General features: G+C 39.7%; 2 protein-coding genes across 2 annotated transcripts; both read right to left on the bottom strand.

The window, feature by feature from the left end:
- Window positions 1-4,585: 4,585 nt before the first annotated feature.
- On the bottom strand, window positions 4,586-5,551 carry LOC113246703 (olfactory receptor 6K2). The gene has a single exon (XM_026487370.1). It carries the CDS (start codon window positions 5,549-5,551, stop codon window positions 4,586-4,588), a length of 966 nt encoding a protein of 321 aa, XP_026343155.1.
- Window positions 5,552-15,621: 10,070 nt separating this feature from the next.
- LOC113246720 (olfactory receptor 6K3-like) lies at window positions 15,622-16,608 on the bottom strand. Its single transcript, XM_026487393.2, has one exon. It carries the CDS (start codon window positions 16,567-16,569, stop codon window positions 15,622-15,624), a length of 948 nt encoding a protein of 315 aa, XP_026343178.2. The 5' UTR covers window positions 16,570-16,608.
- Window positions 16,609-16,947: the final 339 nt, after the last annotated feature.

The following is a 16,947-nucleotide window of genomic DNA, read 5'->3' as shown; positions in this document are numbered from 1 at the left end:
TGTTATTGCAAATTTAAGTCACTTGAACCAGGACATTCGTAAATCAGTCACTGAAAGATAAGACGTTGTCAAGTCTATATCGAAGGTTCCACTATATCATCTTAACCATTTATCAGAAACAAATTAAAAGATAACACCACACTTTGATCGATTAGTGTTGTAGCATTCAGAGGAATTCCATTGAAGAGAATTCTAGAACTATTTTTGAGGTGACTTTGGAGAAAATTAGTACTGCTTTATGGTCTTACAAAAACTGGTCCAGAGATGACCCTTCTCATTGAGAATGTCATGTGCGTGGAGGCAAGAGGAAGCGGCCCAGGGCATTGGGAGAAAAGTGAGGACAGCCAGAGTCTTCAAAACAAAGGAAAAGATTTTCTGATTTCTTGAACTGTCATCTCTTACTATCAAGAGGACAACACCCTGGTAAGACCTGCGATAAATGTCTACCTTCAAGGTGTAAGAACCCATCCTTATTTAATAGACAACTGGGTTCCTGGGTGGCTCATTCTGTTAAGCATCTGACTTTGGCTCAGGTCATGATCTTAGGGTCCTGAGATCAACCCCACATAGTGTCAAGCTCTGTGCTCAGTGGGAAGTCTGTTTCTTCCTCTCCCTTTGCCCCTCCCCCTGCTCATGCTTGCTCTCTCTCTCTCAAATAAATAAATAAAATCTTTAAAAAATAGATAATAGACACTTGATAAATATTTTCTAAAGTAAAGAATGAATTAACGAATGAACAAAAATAACTTTACTATAAATCTCAAAAGTTTAATTGCAAACAATTTTTAAAACTCATTTACCCAAAATTACTTTCTGGATGTCAGCTCCTGGTTTTACTTGGAATAAATACTTCCACTACCTAGGAAGAAGCTTTTATTGCTCCCAGCAAGAATTCTGTCTTGCCATTACTGGGGATGAAAGAGAGTGAGGTATTCCTTAAAAGCAGTCCACTGTCTGTCCTTGGTTTGTGTCAAGCACTCTTCCTAAATTAAATGGGGGTGGAGAGCTAAGGGTGAATGGCCAAAATAAAGAAACAGTAAAGGTTCTTCATGCCTCAGAAGAAATATAATTCTCTTTGAAGTTTTTCTTGATTCACCAAGGATCGTTACCATGTCTGCTAGGATTTTATGAATTTTGTTATTACTTTTTGTGCTGTAATTTTATAGGCTTCTTTCCAGTTCTCCAGTGGAAACTCTTTTCCAGAACTTATCACTGCCTGATACGTAAAAATTATTGGGCCACAATGTGGCAGGTGGGTTCATAACTGTGGATGATAAATCCACAGATGCACACGGAAGTAGCAGCCACAGATTGGAGCTACGGAGTCGTGAACGTTGCCCAGGAAGGGGGAGATGGCCTTAGTGCCCAGTGTGGCCTATTCTAGATTCCAAATACTAGGGGTAAAGTACACTTTCAGGATAAAATCTACAGCATCCATGTGTTGGTTTATAATCTCTTCTGGAGCTTCCCAGGTGTAATCTGAAACCAGCCCCCATATTTGGAGGGCAAATGAGAGACCCGAAAAGAGGCAGGCCACTTCAGATTGGTAGGTGACAGGTTTAATAAGCAAAGGGAACTTGCATACAAGGTTTGCTTTGGCGACCACAGGATGGATGGGTCCTCACACCCAATCACCAAAGTCTTAAAAGTTTATACAGAGGCATTAACAGGGTTCAGTCGTGTAAACTGCCCAGGTGCTGTGAGCACCACATCACTGTGTCAAGACTGTGTCCTTGGAGCAGCCCCTAGAGGGGGACAGGCAAGCAGAACCCACGTTCCAAGGACAGGGGTGGGAGTGTGGACCTCCCATCACCTGGATCCAGCTCCTGGTCCCAGATTGTGAACTTCTGCACATCAGAGAATGGGTCTCATATCAGTATCGTAACACTTACCACGTGCCTCTGCATATAGGGATGCATTTAAAAGTTTCTTGAAGAAATAGAGGAACTATTTCGATAACACAAGAACCTCAGGGATGGTCTATGCTGTAGGTGCTGAGAAGCAAGCCCTCCTCACCTCTCTGTTTTCTCAAGAATATCAGCACGATATTAGGAATAGAGCATGGTGGTTAAGAGCAAGGCTTTTGAAGTAAAATAGAATGGGGTTCAAATCACAGCCCAGCCCCTTCCTAAATGTATGTCCTTAGACAAATCACTTAACCCTTTTAAGGCACAGTTTTCTCACTGATATAATAAAAATGATAATAATACCTATTGCTTAGGATTGTTATCAAGTAACATATACAGGAGACATTTAGTACAATGTCTTATATACAGTCCATCATCAATAAGGAGAAAATTGTATTATTATCAATAAATATAATTGCAATTGTGAATATAAAAATGTTACTTTATTATTAGAAGCAAAACTATGATTGATAAATATAGCACAGACATTGATAAAAGAAATATATCTAAAATCAAGAAGAGTGAGTTAGCTGCTCCTGGGCTCACACGTTTCCTTAATCCTGTGCACGTACTCAGGGCATAGCTAGAAAGTCATGCATGAAAGTCAACACACCATGAACTTTCTTGTTCTGTTCCCTTTGCTTTTTTATTTTTCCCTCCACTTGGAATTGTCTTTGTTCAACACACACACACACACACACACACACACACACACACACAGAGGTTACCTAGTAAGATTCCATTCACATTCTGGAGTAGAGTGGGTTTAATCATAGGGTTTTAAGCAAAATAACAAAGTGATCAGATCTAAGTTTTAAGAACTAATTGAGCCTCAGTTGGGAGAGCCGCTTGAAGGTGGAAAAGTATGGATGTAAGAGAGATAGTTTTAGCCATATGAAGTTTTAGGGACATCGAGAATATCTAGGAAAGGATTATATAATACAAAAAGTGGAGAGAACAGGTAAGAAAAGCGTGTAACCCTTTCCCCTGCTGGAGATTCATGTGTGTCAGTTCTTGAATAACATTGCACTTGGGAAAGTACAGTTTAAATAACTAGTCAGTCAATCAGTGAAGTAATTCCGTTCCTCATTTCTCTAGAAGAACATGAGAAATAGAGGCACTACTTACACCCAGCAACACTACTGGTCTCCCTTTTCCTCTATTCCCTCATTTTCTTCTACCAAGTATTTGCTGAAGGCTTTCTTCATCAGGACGTCTCCACCCACAACCTATGGGTTTTCTCTCATTTACCTTCCCTTCTCTAAGATCTTTATTAGATAGTATTAGCCTCTTCTTATCAGCCCTTTTCCCTTACCCCTGTCTTTCCATCTGGTATCATAACATTTAGGGGTGAAGATGAGGGCGTGGCTGTGACACAGTCGTGGGGAAACAAGGCTGGCAACCATAGGACTTGTGGGGGTGGGCTAGGGAAGGGGGAAAAATCTCCTAACATTTACATTGTAGTAAGCTTTATCGCATCCTAACTGGGGTGTGAGCCCTGGAGAAAATCACCCTTTATGAAGCATGTACAGGAAGAGTCAGCAAGAGAAAGAGCCCTCAAACAAAATAGGACAAGAAGAGTCCAGCATCCTCAAAGCCAAGGGAAAAGAGAAGAGTCGTTCAATACTGTTGACCAGCCGGCTGGAACGTTCAGAATGCAGTGTGGCCATATCGGTTTACTCATCCAGTAGGGATTTATTGATGTTGTTGCTTAATTCACACAATACTCTTAATTACATTGAAAAACAAAGATTAAGTTTTTCAATTTATCATGAAAAAAATACTGATTCTTTGGTGGTTATATTGCTTTATTTTTTTAAGGCCAAGTTTTAAATTTTGTTTTTGCATTTACAGTATTATTCAGTGATCTTCTTGGCCTTCGATTCCTTGCCATAGTCTTCAACTAGCACACAATTGCAGCCAATGACTTTGTCAGGTTTTCTCCTGTCAATTTTACAGAGGCCGACCTGTGGTCCTAGTTTCTGATGGTCACCAATATTAACAAAGTTGATTTGGTCTTGAGCAAAATGGCCTCCACTCCTTTCACACATTATAGTTGTGGTGGCTTGGCTTATTATTGACCCAGACATGGAATTCATGTTGCATAGTACTGCTAAGGTGCAAACAGAACAGGTGAGCCATAAGAGAACCTGCCAAAATATATCCATAAAGCTATTTATCAATAATGAATTCTGGGTGTTATTTGCAACTGATTAATTATTGAACACTACCTCTGAAACTAAGTATGTACTATATGTTGGCTAATTGAATTTAAATTAAAAAAATATTGGATACTCAATTTAGGAATTAGGTTTATTTTTCAACTATATCCATTGGCAGTATCATAGAGAGAACTTAGTCTTATGAAGATGATTTTTCAATTATGATATCTTACGAACAAATACTTTGACTATGTTAATATTAAATGTTGACCCAGATCATTTCCATAATATGAATTTATCTTGACTAAATTGAGTGGCAGAAAGCTTATTTATCCAACCATATGTTAGGTTGGATGAAGAGTGAAAGAAGCTATTGAATTCAGTTATTAGTGAATTTTGTTTCTTGGTGATCTCTGGAAGACCACTTTCAGTAAAAGGCTGATGGGAAAGGACAGATCACAGAGAATTGAGGATGGAAAGACACCGACAACTATATAAACTTCCAATAATTAGATCTTACTTGAGTTCCTTGGTCTTATGAAAAAAGATTTTAGCTTGACCCCAGTGTTTTTTCATAGCTTCCTTTATTTCTTTATTCCTCAGACTATAGATTATGGGGTTGAAGAAGGGGGACAAAACTGCAAAGGCCAGAGCAATGACTGTATCCCAGAATAAGGAGTAGGTGGCAGAGAAGCGAAGGTACATGAGGGCCACACTCCCGAAGAACAGCAGAAAGACAGTGAGATGGGAAACGCACGTGGAAAATGCCTTGCGTCGGCCTTCGGCTGACCGAATACGTAGAATTACAGCCACAATACCAATGTAGGACATGAAAATGAGCATCACGGCTGTAATAATCTCCACTGCATGGACAATATCCACTACCTGAATCATGACGATGGCTTGTGGGTCTGTGCAGGCCAAGCGTAGCACAGGGAGGAAGTCACAGAAGATATGCTCAAGGTGATTCGAGCCACAAAATGGCAGTGTGGAGATCCAGGCAATCTCAGGGAGGGGTGTGATAAAGCCACAAACACAGCAACTGAGAGTCAGTTGAGCACACAGCCTGGGGGTCATGATAGTGGGATAATGAAGAGGGCTGCAGATGGCCAGGTAGCGGTCAAAGGCCATAGCTGTCAAGAGACAAACCTCGCTGATGCCAGTGGAATGGAAGAAATACATCTGTAGGAGACAACCATTTAAGGAAATGCTCTTCTTCTCACTCAGCAGGCTGCTGAGCATCTTTGGTATGGTCGATGTGGTATACCAGATCTCCAGGAAAGAAAGGGCACTGATGAAGAAGTACATGGGCGTGTGGAGGTGAGCATTCAGCGGGACCACTGTGATGATGACCAGGTTTCCAAAGACAATGAAAGTGTAAATGAAGAGCAGTGGAACAAAACAGGTGACAGAACCTTCCCAGGAATAAGGGAAGGCGGAGAAGATGAACTCCTGAGTGGTGCTTTGGTTGGGGCTCTCCATTTTCTAGTTGAAAACAAGGACTTCCAACTCCCAGTGCACTCAACCTTGTAGGAGATGCCTATTATTGGTCAGAGAGTAAATGTCTTTACCAAATGCCAGCTCTGTGTAGATCCTTGTACTGGGGATGGGAAGGAAGACAAAGGAAGAAGGAAGTAGTCCATACTCCATAGATGATTACAACTAAAGTTACAGTATGGGAAAATCTCTGATCAGAAAGCACAGTCAATATTTTAGGCCAGTGATTCTCTAATTTTCACATGCTTCAGAACCATATGGAGGGCTTATTAAAATTCAGATTGCTGGTCCCTATCCTGAGAGTTTCTAATTCAGTAGACCTGGGATAAGGCCAAATGATTTGCATCCCTAACACATTTCTAGGTGATTCTAATCCTATTGGTTAGGGGGACCCCATTTTAAAACCATTGTGTTTAGACAAAGAAAGAACTAGACAAGGCAATGAAGGAACAGTAAAGTGATTTTTCCCCCATATTCAAGTCTTACTGTTTCCCTAATAACCTCCCCACAACGGTTTCAGAATTCTTTCCTCGGGCTCCCAGTTCCTCATTTGATTCTTGGCATATGATTTAATCGAATATTTTAATGGCAAAGACAAGCCATCAGTGGTGAATTTCACTCTCTTCCTTCCCTTTCTGTCTCTAACATATGCTCTTTCTCTATCTCCATATATATGTATAATACACATAGTGTGTATATGTAATAATTATTCAGAGATTATTCAGAGGAGACAAATGATAGCAATGTTTACATGTTATTTTTCTTTTCTTTCTTTCTTTCTTTCTTTCTTTCTTTCTTTCTTTCTTTCTTTCTTTCTTTTTTTTAAAGAAAAAGATGGGCCATTCTATCTTCTCCAGTTCCTTCCCTTCTCCCTCTTCTAGAAAAATGGATCTCCAATGTGTTCTGTGCCAGAAGGCTTTGGTCACGTGCCATAATTAATGGGAGTGACTATGTGAAGCCGTAAATGCAGAGCTGCTCCTGCGGGATTGTACGGGGCGCTGGGGTGGAGAGAGAGGCTGCAGGCTCTGTGGGACACAGTGTAAACACATCGCAGGATATGGGCCTGTTCATTTATTCCCCTTTCGGACTCATTTGTTTTATTTTCTTCATTGATTCTCTTTTCTGCTATGAAATGTGCATAAATCTTATCTTAAGAGAAAAGTACTATCTCTACACAGATGATTTGTGCCGATATCATTTCCCCCAATATGTGAATATGTATTTATTGTCTTCATTCCCTCCTGAATCTCCTTGAATCAATGATCTGCTCTCTGCACCGTATCTCTTTTCTTAAAGTGTATCAGTGACTTTCTGATTAAAAGTTCAACGGCTTCCCTCTGTCCTCATTGCCACTAACCTCCAAAGGTCAATCACCGGATCCTTGAAAATCTTTTCTTTTTTGCCTTTTTGACAGCACACCATCCTGGTTTCTCTCATTGGCTATTCTGTCTTCCACCTCCCAAATTTCTATCTTTGTTCTTTGTTTCCAACTCCATATTTTTTATGCAGAGATCTTATTTATTCAAGACTCCTATTGGCCTCCTACTCTCATTAACTAATGGGACTCCAGAATTCCTTATTTTGGATCTCTCTCCTGAGCTCCACATTTTCTCCAGAACCCTCCTACTTAGAGGTCTCAACTTGACCCAAATGTGCCATCCCCACATGTTACAGGCTGAGTTCTGTGCTCCCAAAGTTCACATGTTGCAGTTCTTACGCCTGGCACCTCAGAATGCGACTCTATTTGGAGAAAGGGTCCTTAAGGAGATAACTTGATCAAAGTGCGTACACTAGGCTAGACCTGGTCTGAGACGACCAGTGAACTTGTAAGGAGAGGCAATGTGGACACAGACATTTTCAGACGGAGGACCATAGGAAGGCTCAGGGAGAAGGCGGTCAATACAAACCAGAGAGAAAGGCCTCAGAAGAAAGCAACTCTGCACAAATGTGGATCTCAGACTTCTAGCTTCCGGAATTGTAAGAAAATAGATGTCAGCCCGTGACACCTTGTTACTGCAGTCCCAACAGGCTGACATACCACGCTCACCTGCAGCACGCCACCAGCGTCCCTTGCTGAATTTATTTTTGTTCATCTAGATACTAACATTACTCATCTTAAATCCATTCTGCCCCCATTTCTCAAACCCAACCAACCATGAAGTCTGCTTAACTTATTTTTTTCTTGCTCTATCATCAATATCTTTTATTCCCATTGCCTTGGCCCAAATTCGATGCTTACTCATAACACTTACAGTATGGTAACAGGTTTCCAGAGGTCTTACTTCTCCACACAAGCGTCCACTTCCTCAAAGTTTGTCTTGCTAGAGAATCAGTTTATGCACGTGACCTCCTTCCATCTTCTACTTGAGTTTCACGTTCTCACCATTCTCTGCTTCCAAGGTGTCTCTGCTTTAAAAAGGTAACAATTCAAGCCCGCTAGGACGACACTCTCTTAATCACAGGAATAAGAAGTCATAAACTCCCTTTGTTTGTCATTCATTAGGGTCTTGCCTTGTATTTGTATTAGAAAAGGGCACTTTATTATAGTTTCTTACTTATATTAGCAATGGCTGTATCTGTTCGCTGATTGTGTAATTGAGCCCCAACGAATTCCTCCACCGCCTACTGCATCATCTTCATACCGTGCAGAAATTTTTTTGTTGTTATTTATACCAAAAAACCCACCTCATCTCTTGTTGCTATGGCAAATTAATAATCACCAATCCAGTTTAGTAAACCTGTAGTTATTCCAAACATGTCAGTTTCATTCTCTGGTCTCCAAACATTCTTAAAGGAGATCTTTCCTACCTGAAATATCCTCGTCTTCCTTCAAACCTCTGCTTTTTTTTTTAACCTCACCAAATTCTACATATGTCTTTTCTAGTTTCAACAAGCTAATCCCACATGTCTCAAATCACTCTTTTTCTATTCCCTGTGATCTATCTCTATTATCTATCTATCATCTATATCCATCTATCTACTTGTCATCTATCATCTATCAACCATCTATATCAATATCTAACTATCTACCTATTACCTCTCTCTCTCTATATATATATATATATATATATGTATATATATATGCCTATCGATCATCTATCATCTATCATCTATCATCTATCTATCATCTATCTATCTATCTATCTATCTATCATCTATCTATCTATCATCTATCTATTCTTTTTAAAATATTTTTCCTTTTACATATCTAATCTTTCCCATAAATCTTGATGTCCCCAATGGTAGTCACCACATCTTCTGATTAAGGCCCTCAGGACAGGGTTCTACAAATTGAACCAAGCTACTAGTTCAAGAAGGTCCCTATGAGCAGACCTAGACCTAATTCCCTAATCTCCTGAAGAGATGTGGTCAAGCCAAAAAAAGGATAAGGAAGATCTAAACCTGAAAGAAAAACCATTAGACTCTCCCCACTAAACCCTCCTCTATCTTCATCCAAAACGTAGTCATCTTAAATCTAGTGCAAATGTTAATGATGTTTATGCCAAACAGCTGACTGGGACTCTCACTTGATTCCTGAAACATTGATTCCTGAAACGTTTCAGAAATCAATCACAATACTCATTTGTGGTTTTAAAGTAATCACTTAAGCCTTGGCCCCATGTCCTGGGAAATTTTAATATTTTAAACGTTTATGCTTTGTACTAACTTGTCCTATACCATTTTTTTCCTAATTCCTCCTTGCTCAAAATCTTCTCAACAGTTATTCACAGAATCTGCATGCACACTGGGGTTATCTATTCTTTTTTTTTTTAAAGATTTTATTTATTTATTTGACAGAGATAGAGACAGCCAGCGAGAGAGGGAACACAAGCAGGGGGAGTGGGAGAGGAAGAAGCAGGCTCATAGCGGAGGAGCCTGATGTGGGGCTCGATCCCAGAACGCCGGGATCACGCCCTGAGCTGAAGGCAGATGCTTAACCGCTGCGCCACCCAGGCGCCCCAGGATTATCTATTCTTATGCAGGTGGATTGTTCTTTCTCTAGCTATCTCCAATTCCCCCAAATTAGTTAGTTCACTGACCTGGCTGCTGTTGGCTTCCAAAGTTGCACAAACCTAGTGGAAGACTCTATCTTTCCCTACCCCGATGTGGCCAACCATCCACTTCCTTCGCTCTTCCGCTATGTTCCTACCCCGAGTCCTCCATCTAAACCATTTACTTCACCAGGCGCTGACTTATAGATTTGACACTCCCTGTAGAGCCCTCTCCCTACCCTCCCAGATGTGTATATGCGTGTATATTTTTCTGAGCACGACTAGAACAGGAAGATAGACTCTCTTGGGAATTTTACATCAACTAATTAAGATAAGAAAACAATCATTCCCGTAATGGCTCCAATTAGGAAAAACGGTTCAGCCTGGCAATTAGGAGAATCCCAGTTCCGGGGAACTTCAATCCAGGACAAATGAGATAGTCTGGGAGCCTGAGGCATTGGAATAAATGTATTTTTAAAAACTTCCTTTTTCTGTGGTACCTCTGGTTGGATTGGCTTTTAATTGAATCAAAATGCTGAAAATCCAAGACTCAAATTTGAAGGAAGCTGATACAGCAGAGGGGAGGAGATTGGTGGAACAATGAAAAGTGAGATCTGAACTTATATCCTGATTACTTATTTTCAGGCCAGTAAGCCAAATTTAGGAAAACACAACCTTGTTTTTAATCCGTAAGATATTCCATTCTCTCTTTGAATTTCTCCTTCCCCATGTTATGGAATAAGCTCTTCTTTAAAAAGTTCTAGTTTCGTTATTGAAAAAAACTATTAGAAACTCAAATCTGAATTTTAGGAAATTACCTATTTTTTCTTTTAGTGTATTTGACATGGGAATTGGCAGCTAAAAACGTATTTTCCTAAAAATCGCATGTTCACATCGACAAGTTCAACATTGTACTTCAAAAGATGAGTCCTTTTTGATTTTTACTTTATAATTAATCAATAATTTATTCTTATTATCAGTTAGGACTGTTCTTTGCATATTTGATCCCCAATTGACAAGTCATTCTCTTGGACTTTTCCTTAGGGATGCAAAGTAGATCTCTAAGTACCAGGCATCATTTGCATACTCAAGGCAGAAAATAGTGGGACTGAGAGCCCATCAGCAAAAGCTCTCCCAGAAATCCTAGCAAATTGTTGCCAATATCTCAATGGTGAGACTGCCTTAACAGAGGTGGGCAAAGAATAATAGGTTTAGCAATGGGTCTTGGTTAGACAACTGAACCAACAGTATCTGCTATTTTCCTCCTCACTTTAAAATGTTACTCTGAAAATTAATTTGGAATTTAAAATCCTATTGAATTTTAAGCATTGTAATTATTTTATGAGACTCCATGAAAGACATTGATCGCTATATAGAAACACATCTGCTTGGAAACCCACAATGACACTTAGTTCTGTATCATCAATTCCAAACTCAGATAATGGCTGCCTTCAAGTGGTATGAAGTCAGTCTCAGAAACTTACACAGTTTCAGCCACGTTCGATGTATTGAAAAAATGCGCTATTTTTGTAAATTATATGAAATTGTAATGTGAAAGCTATGAAATTTTATAAAACAAAGGGATCAATAGAAAAATTGTCAACACATAATAATTAAGGGTTAAAAGAGCAACAGAAAAGAGCTGCTCTGGTTATTAAATATTAGTAAATTATTAAATAAATTATTAAATAAATTATTCCAGTGATTCTCCAATAAATGTGTGACTGCATTTATTTTGTTTGTTTTGTCTGCTTAGACTGGCAAAGAATACAACGAGCGCTATACGTTGCATTGGATAATGTATTGAAATATAAGCCCTCAGTGTTGCTGGCTGTATAAATCTTTACAATATTTAGAATGGTGATTGGGCATTATCTATTTGATGTTTAAATCCCGAATAGTATCGAATATTGCAGCTACATATCCAGGAATTAATCCTACAACAATATTGCAAGGTGCAGACTTATATGTGGTTTTGCACTGTGGCCTTGTTTATGATTTAAAATGATTGAAATCAACTCAAATTTGCAGCAGTAGGGATTAAATGAGTAACAGAAGAGACGATCATAATACAAACTATTATGCTGCTGTTATTTTATGTGGAAATCATAGATCTCTGTGCTGTGACTTGGAGAGACACAAACAAACGTACTGTTAACTCAGAAAATGTAACACAAGTGGCTGCTATCTGTTTTGCTAAAAAAAAAAAAAAAAAAGATTACATCTAAATGTATATTGAAATTTATTTTTATTTATTTTCCTTTATTTTCATTCTTCCTCCTGTTTTCTCCCTATACAGCTATTTTGATTTACTTAACTTTAATTTTAAGATATCTTCTGTGTGTGTGTTTTCTTGCAAAACACGCATTTGTATTTTATCCACGTATACTTTCTGTTTACATCAATTGTATTGAATTGATTTCATTGCATTGCTGTTTTTTTTTTCAGTCAGCATTATTTTTTAGTTACTTATGTTCCTTTGTGCTCATTAAGTTTATAGTATATGACCGTCCGAAGTATTCATTCATCATATTTTAAGTATCTCTTTTCCCCATAATAGACCACAGATTGCTTCCAACTTCCCAACACGCTAACAACATCTTCACGCATGTAGATTTATTACCACGTTGGAATGCCTTTGGGACATATTCCTGGGACCCCGATGACTGGGACAGGATACACTTCAGTTTAATTTAAGCTCTACCCGATTTTTCTGCGGAACGGCTACACCAGTTTACATTCACAGCTGGGTATGTGTGTTTCTTTGTCTCTACACCCCTCCAACACGGAGCCTTAATAAAAAGTTTAGGCATCTCTTTATGTAACTATGGAGCCTTACAATATGAGCCTTCTCTTCAATTACTTCTCGAGATTAGGTGCTGATTTCCTTCTAAGCTTTTTTTTCTATTCTCTCGTTTTTTTAGTCTTTTTCTTTAAGTATAGTGATTTTTCTCACCCAAAATAAACTAAATAAATGTGCAATAAGGAATGATATTATGGCTTCAGACAAAGATACACCAATTTACCTAATGCAGTGGTTTCTAGTTAGAGACTATCATAGAGAATTCATATGAATTTTGTGCTATGTTCGGGCTAGCACGAAACATTTTGCTTATGTACGTACAGCAAGCAATAAGAATAAAAGAGAATTTCTACAATGCTTCAATATGTTGTGCATTATTTCTTATTTTCACATGGTTTGAAGAGCTGTTGTGTTGAACTATTATTCTACCTTGAAAGATTTTCAATGCTAGGACTCTGTTTTCAAGCACCAATCAAGTATGCGGTAACTATAAGCCAGAAAAATGATGAAGACAATGGGACAGAAAAGAGAATGTAACTTCCAAAGCGTGACTCTCCTAAATTTCTTTACCCCACCCCTGCCTTCACCGAGTCACGTCTTTAGCACGTGCTCTGTTTCTAAATGATCAAAAATCCCTTTAATGTGTAAAATCTCTTTCACACACACACACACACACACACACACACACACACACACACACAACCGGGCAGCATGGGTAAGTAACTACACATTTGATGCAAGTAATCTTTCTGAAAATGATAGAATTATTTAAAACAATAATGAACAATACAATTCTAAAATACGTACAACCTAAAAGATGATCTTAAGATTCAGATAATAAGCACTGGTTATTCGATTTCTGCCATCTCACGCTGGCACAGTGTCAGACAAAGCCCCCACACAGCAGGTATTAAAACAATAATCATTTAGCTTCATACTTGTGAGTCTGTTCACCAGCTGCAACAAGGTGAGTTAGGCTGGACTCCCGGCTCTGGGCTCTGGTTCTGGACTCCAGACACCAGCCTTCACGTAGGTTGGGTTCAGGTCAGCTCCACGTGTCTCTCATTCTCTGTACCAGGGACTCTCAGGCCACATGGCCTCATGGGTCCAATGCTGCAAGAGAAGCAGCTACTGGGAGCAAACCCAACTACAGGGGCACAGATTTGATCTCAGGAATGTCCATTGACATCCCCATCATCAAATAATGAAAAAGGCCGATCCAAAGTTGTGGGGCAGGGAAGTATACACCACCCGCCATGAATCCACTCATTGCAAATCTGTGGAGTTATAATTCTGTTACAGGGATGTGAAGAACCAAGATAATAACTCAATTTACCACTGGAATTTATCACTCTGTTATAGTCCTACTGCAATTTCAACTTGTCAGTGATAGAACTGACTGCTCCGCAGAATAACCAGACTTCTTATTTAATCGCATCAGTTGCTATGAAAGTTATATTGAAAGTGCCGCAGTAATGCATTACCAGTGCAGCCTTTGCAAAAACAATACCTTTACCAACAGCTATAAACATATTTGCACATTTTACTTTAATAAGTCAGTTTCTTGAAATTCATCTTGAAATAAAAGTTTTTGGAAATGGAAAGAACTTTATGCAAAAAAATGGTAATTGCCATATTTATAAGAATGGTGATAGTCAGGAAACAGTATAGAGGTTCAAAATAGAGAAATAATTTTTATATCTAATCAGTGAAATATTTTGCCATATTTAAACTGAATTGGTATAAGTATTTTGTAGAAACATGAACAAATTTTAGCATATAATTTTGAGTTCTAAAAAATTTATTACCAAGTCACATAGTATTATATTAAAACTCCTACACCAACTATATATCTTTTTTTTTTAAAGATTTTATTTATTTATTCGACAGAGATAGAGACAGCCAGCGAGAGAGGGAACACAAGCAGGGGGAGTGGGAGAGGAAGAAGCAGGCTCCTAGTGGAGGAGCCTGATGTGGGGCTCGATCCCATAACGTTGGGATCACGCCCTGAGCCGAAGGCAGACGCTTTAACCGCTGTGCCACCCAGGCGCCCCACAAGCTATATATCTTAGCACAGATATGGTAGGGGAAATAGACAATTTCTTAAAGAGGGCAATTCAATCATCAATAAGTTTCATTGACTATAAATGTAAATATATGCATTTATTATGTCTTAACACTCTCACACCGATCCTACGTAAGATGGTGAGTTCCTATGGGTAGGGATCTGATCTACTCAACTTCTCTTTATAGAAGTTAGCATAGAACCAAGTACAGTCCATGATGCCCCTGTTCATGACAGCATCCCATGCACAGCACACCAGCGCATAGATCTCAAAATACCAGCAAGGCTGACTGGAAAGAAAACAAAGATAAGGGAGCAAGTCTATGGTCTGGGTGCCAGGGACTCTTGCTTCTGCTTCCTGTCCAGTAACTCCCTGAAAGAACTTGGAGAAGTCACCTTAGTGTCATGGGGAGTGAGTTACGTGGGTTCCATCAGGTCACTGTGAGCTTTGTAGAGAGATGGTATCAAAAAAGGCAATACCTGGGGCGCCTGGGTGGCACAGCGGTTAAGCGTCTGCCTTTGGCTCAGGGCGTGATCCCGGCGTTCTGGGATCGAGCCCCACGTCAGGCTCTTCCTCTATGAGCCTGCTTCTTCCTCTCCCACTCCCCCTGCTTGTGTTCCCTCTCTCGCTGGCTGTCTCTCTGTCAAATAAATAAATAAAATCTTTAAAAAAAAAAGGCAATACCTGTGTTATTAATATTTATACAATCAATCATTTTAAAATTAAATTTTAAATTAAAATCAAACAAATGTGGGGTGCCTCGAGTGGCTCAGTCGGTTCAGCGTCTGACTCTTGGTTTCAGCTGGGATCATGATCTTGGGGTGGTGAGATCAAGCCCAGCTTGGAGCTCTGCACTCAGCAGGGAGCTTCTCTCCCTCTCTCCCTCCTCTGCTCCACCCCGCCCCACTCTCTCTCTCTTTCTATAAATGAATAAATGAATAAATAAATAAATAAAATATTTAAAATCAAACAAAATGGGAGATACAGGAAAGAAAACAGTCCACTGATCCTAAAAACCTAGGAGTGGAATTAGTATGTTGGTCGTGTCTGTAAGTCCTCAGAGAACTTCGTCAGTCTACTTACCAGCTAGCCGAGAAGAAATTTGGACTAACTGCATAATTATTTTAAGTTCTAGTGTTTGTGGGGCCAGTATTTTGTGAAGAAGCTCCATTTACATAGAGGACTCCTGCCTAATCACCTACCAGGTACATTAAACACCTTTTGAGGGCAAAGGAGCTTCTTAATAGCATCTTTCATATCCTTATTTCTCAGGCTGTATATTATGGGATTGAAAAGGGGAGCAAGGACAGAGAAGGTTAGAGCGATGACAGCATCCCAGAATGGCGTATACGTGGCAGAGAATCTAAGATACATGAGGGCCACACTGCCAAAAAATAGCAGGAAGACAGCAATGTGGGCAGCACAGGTGGAGAAGGCCTTTTCTCGGCCCTCGGCTGAAGGGATGCCCAGGATCAAAATGACGATTCTGATGTAAGAAACAGAAATAATCAGACCTGTTATCAGAATGGCCAGAGCATGAACCACATCTTGTACTAAGATCATAGAGGCGTCTGCACAGGCTAAATGTAATAACGGTGTGAAATCGCAGAAGATCTGGTGAATTTGGTTGGGGCCGCAGAATGGCAGAGTAGAAATCCACACAATCTCAGGTAGAAGGATGAGGAAACCAAAGACACAAGAGCCTGCAGAGAGCTGAGTGCATAGTCGGGGGGTCATGATGGTCGGGTAGCGGAGTGGGTTGCAGATGGCGAGGTACCTGTCAATGGCCATGACAGTCAGCAAGGCTCCTTCAGTGTTTCCAAGTGAATGGAAGAAGTACATCTGCAAGAGGCAGCCAATAAAAGAGATGGTCTTTTGACTGCTGATCAGATTGGAGAGCATCTTAGGGATGGTGGCTGTGGTATACCAGATCTCCAGAAATGAGAAGATGCTGATGAAATGGTACATGGGATTGTGGAGATGGGTGTCCAGCCTCACAGCAAAGAAGATCAATAGGTTTCCAATCACAATAAAGATGTAGATGGAAAGTAAAGGAAAAAAGTAAAGGAGGCCACCATCCTGGAGCTTGGGGAACCCGGTGAAGAGAAATTCAGTTACTACGGATAGATTTGCACCCTCCATATCCCCAGAAGAGCTCCCTGTGAATGAGGGAGAGGTTATACCCAACTAACAGAGAAGGAAATCAATGCAGTGTAAAAATAAACATTATTTTGGTTACCTGGTGTTTGTGCTTTGACATTTCCCAGGTTAAAAATAACCAGTGACTTGCCTGTATCTGTAATCTTTTTATTTAGGAGACAGTATTAATGATTAATAGCATGGGCTCCAATGAAACATACTGAGCCTGAATTCTTATCCTGCCACCTGTTATTTGAATAATAATGGGTCAGGTACATAATCTCTCTGAGACTCGACATCTTCTTCTGTAGTTGAAAACATACTAGTGTGATCAGAATTGGGAGTATTAAATGAATTAACGTCTCAAAGTCCCTGGCAGTA

This window comes from Ursus arctos, unplaced genomic scaffold (assembly GCF_023065955.2).
Source record: "Ursus arctos isolate Adak ecotype North America unplaced genomic scaffold, UrsArc2.0 scaffold_2, whole genome shotgun sequence".
Lineage (NCBI taxonomy): Eukaryota > Metazoa > Chordata > Mammalia > Carnivora > Ursidae > Ursus > Ursus arctos.
This window is presented reverse-complemented; position numbering and strand designations above follow the sequence as displayed.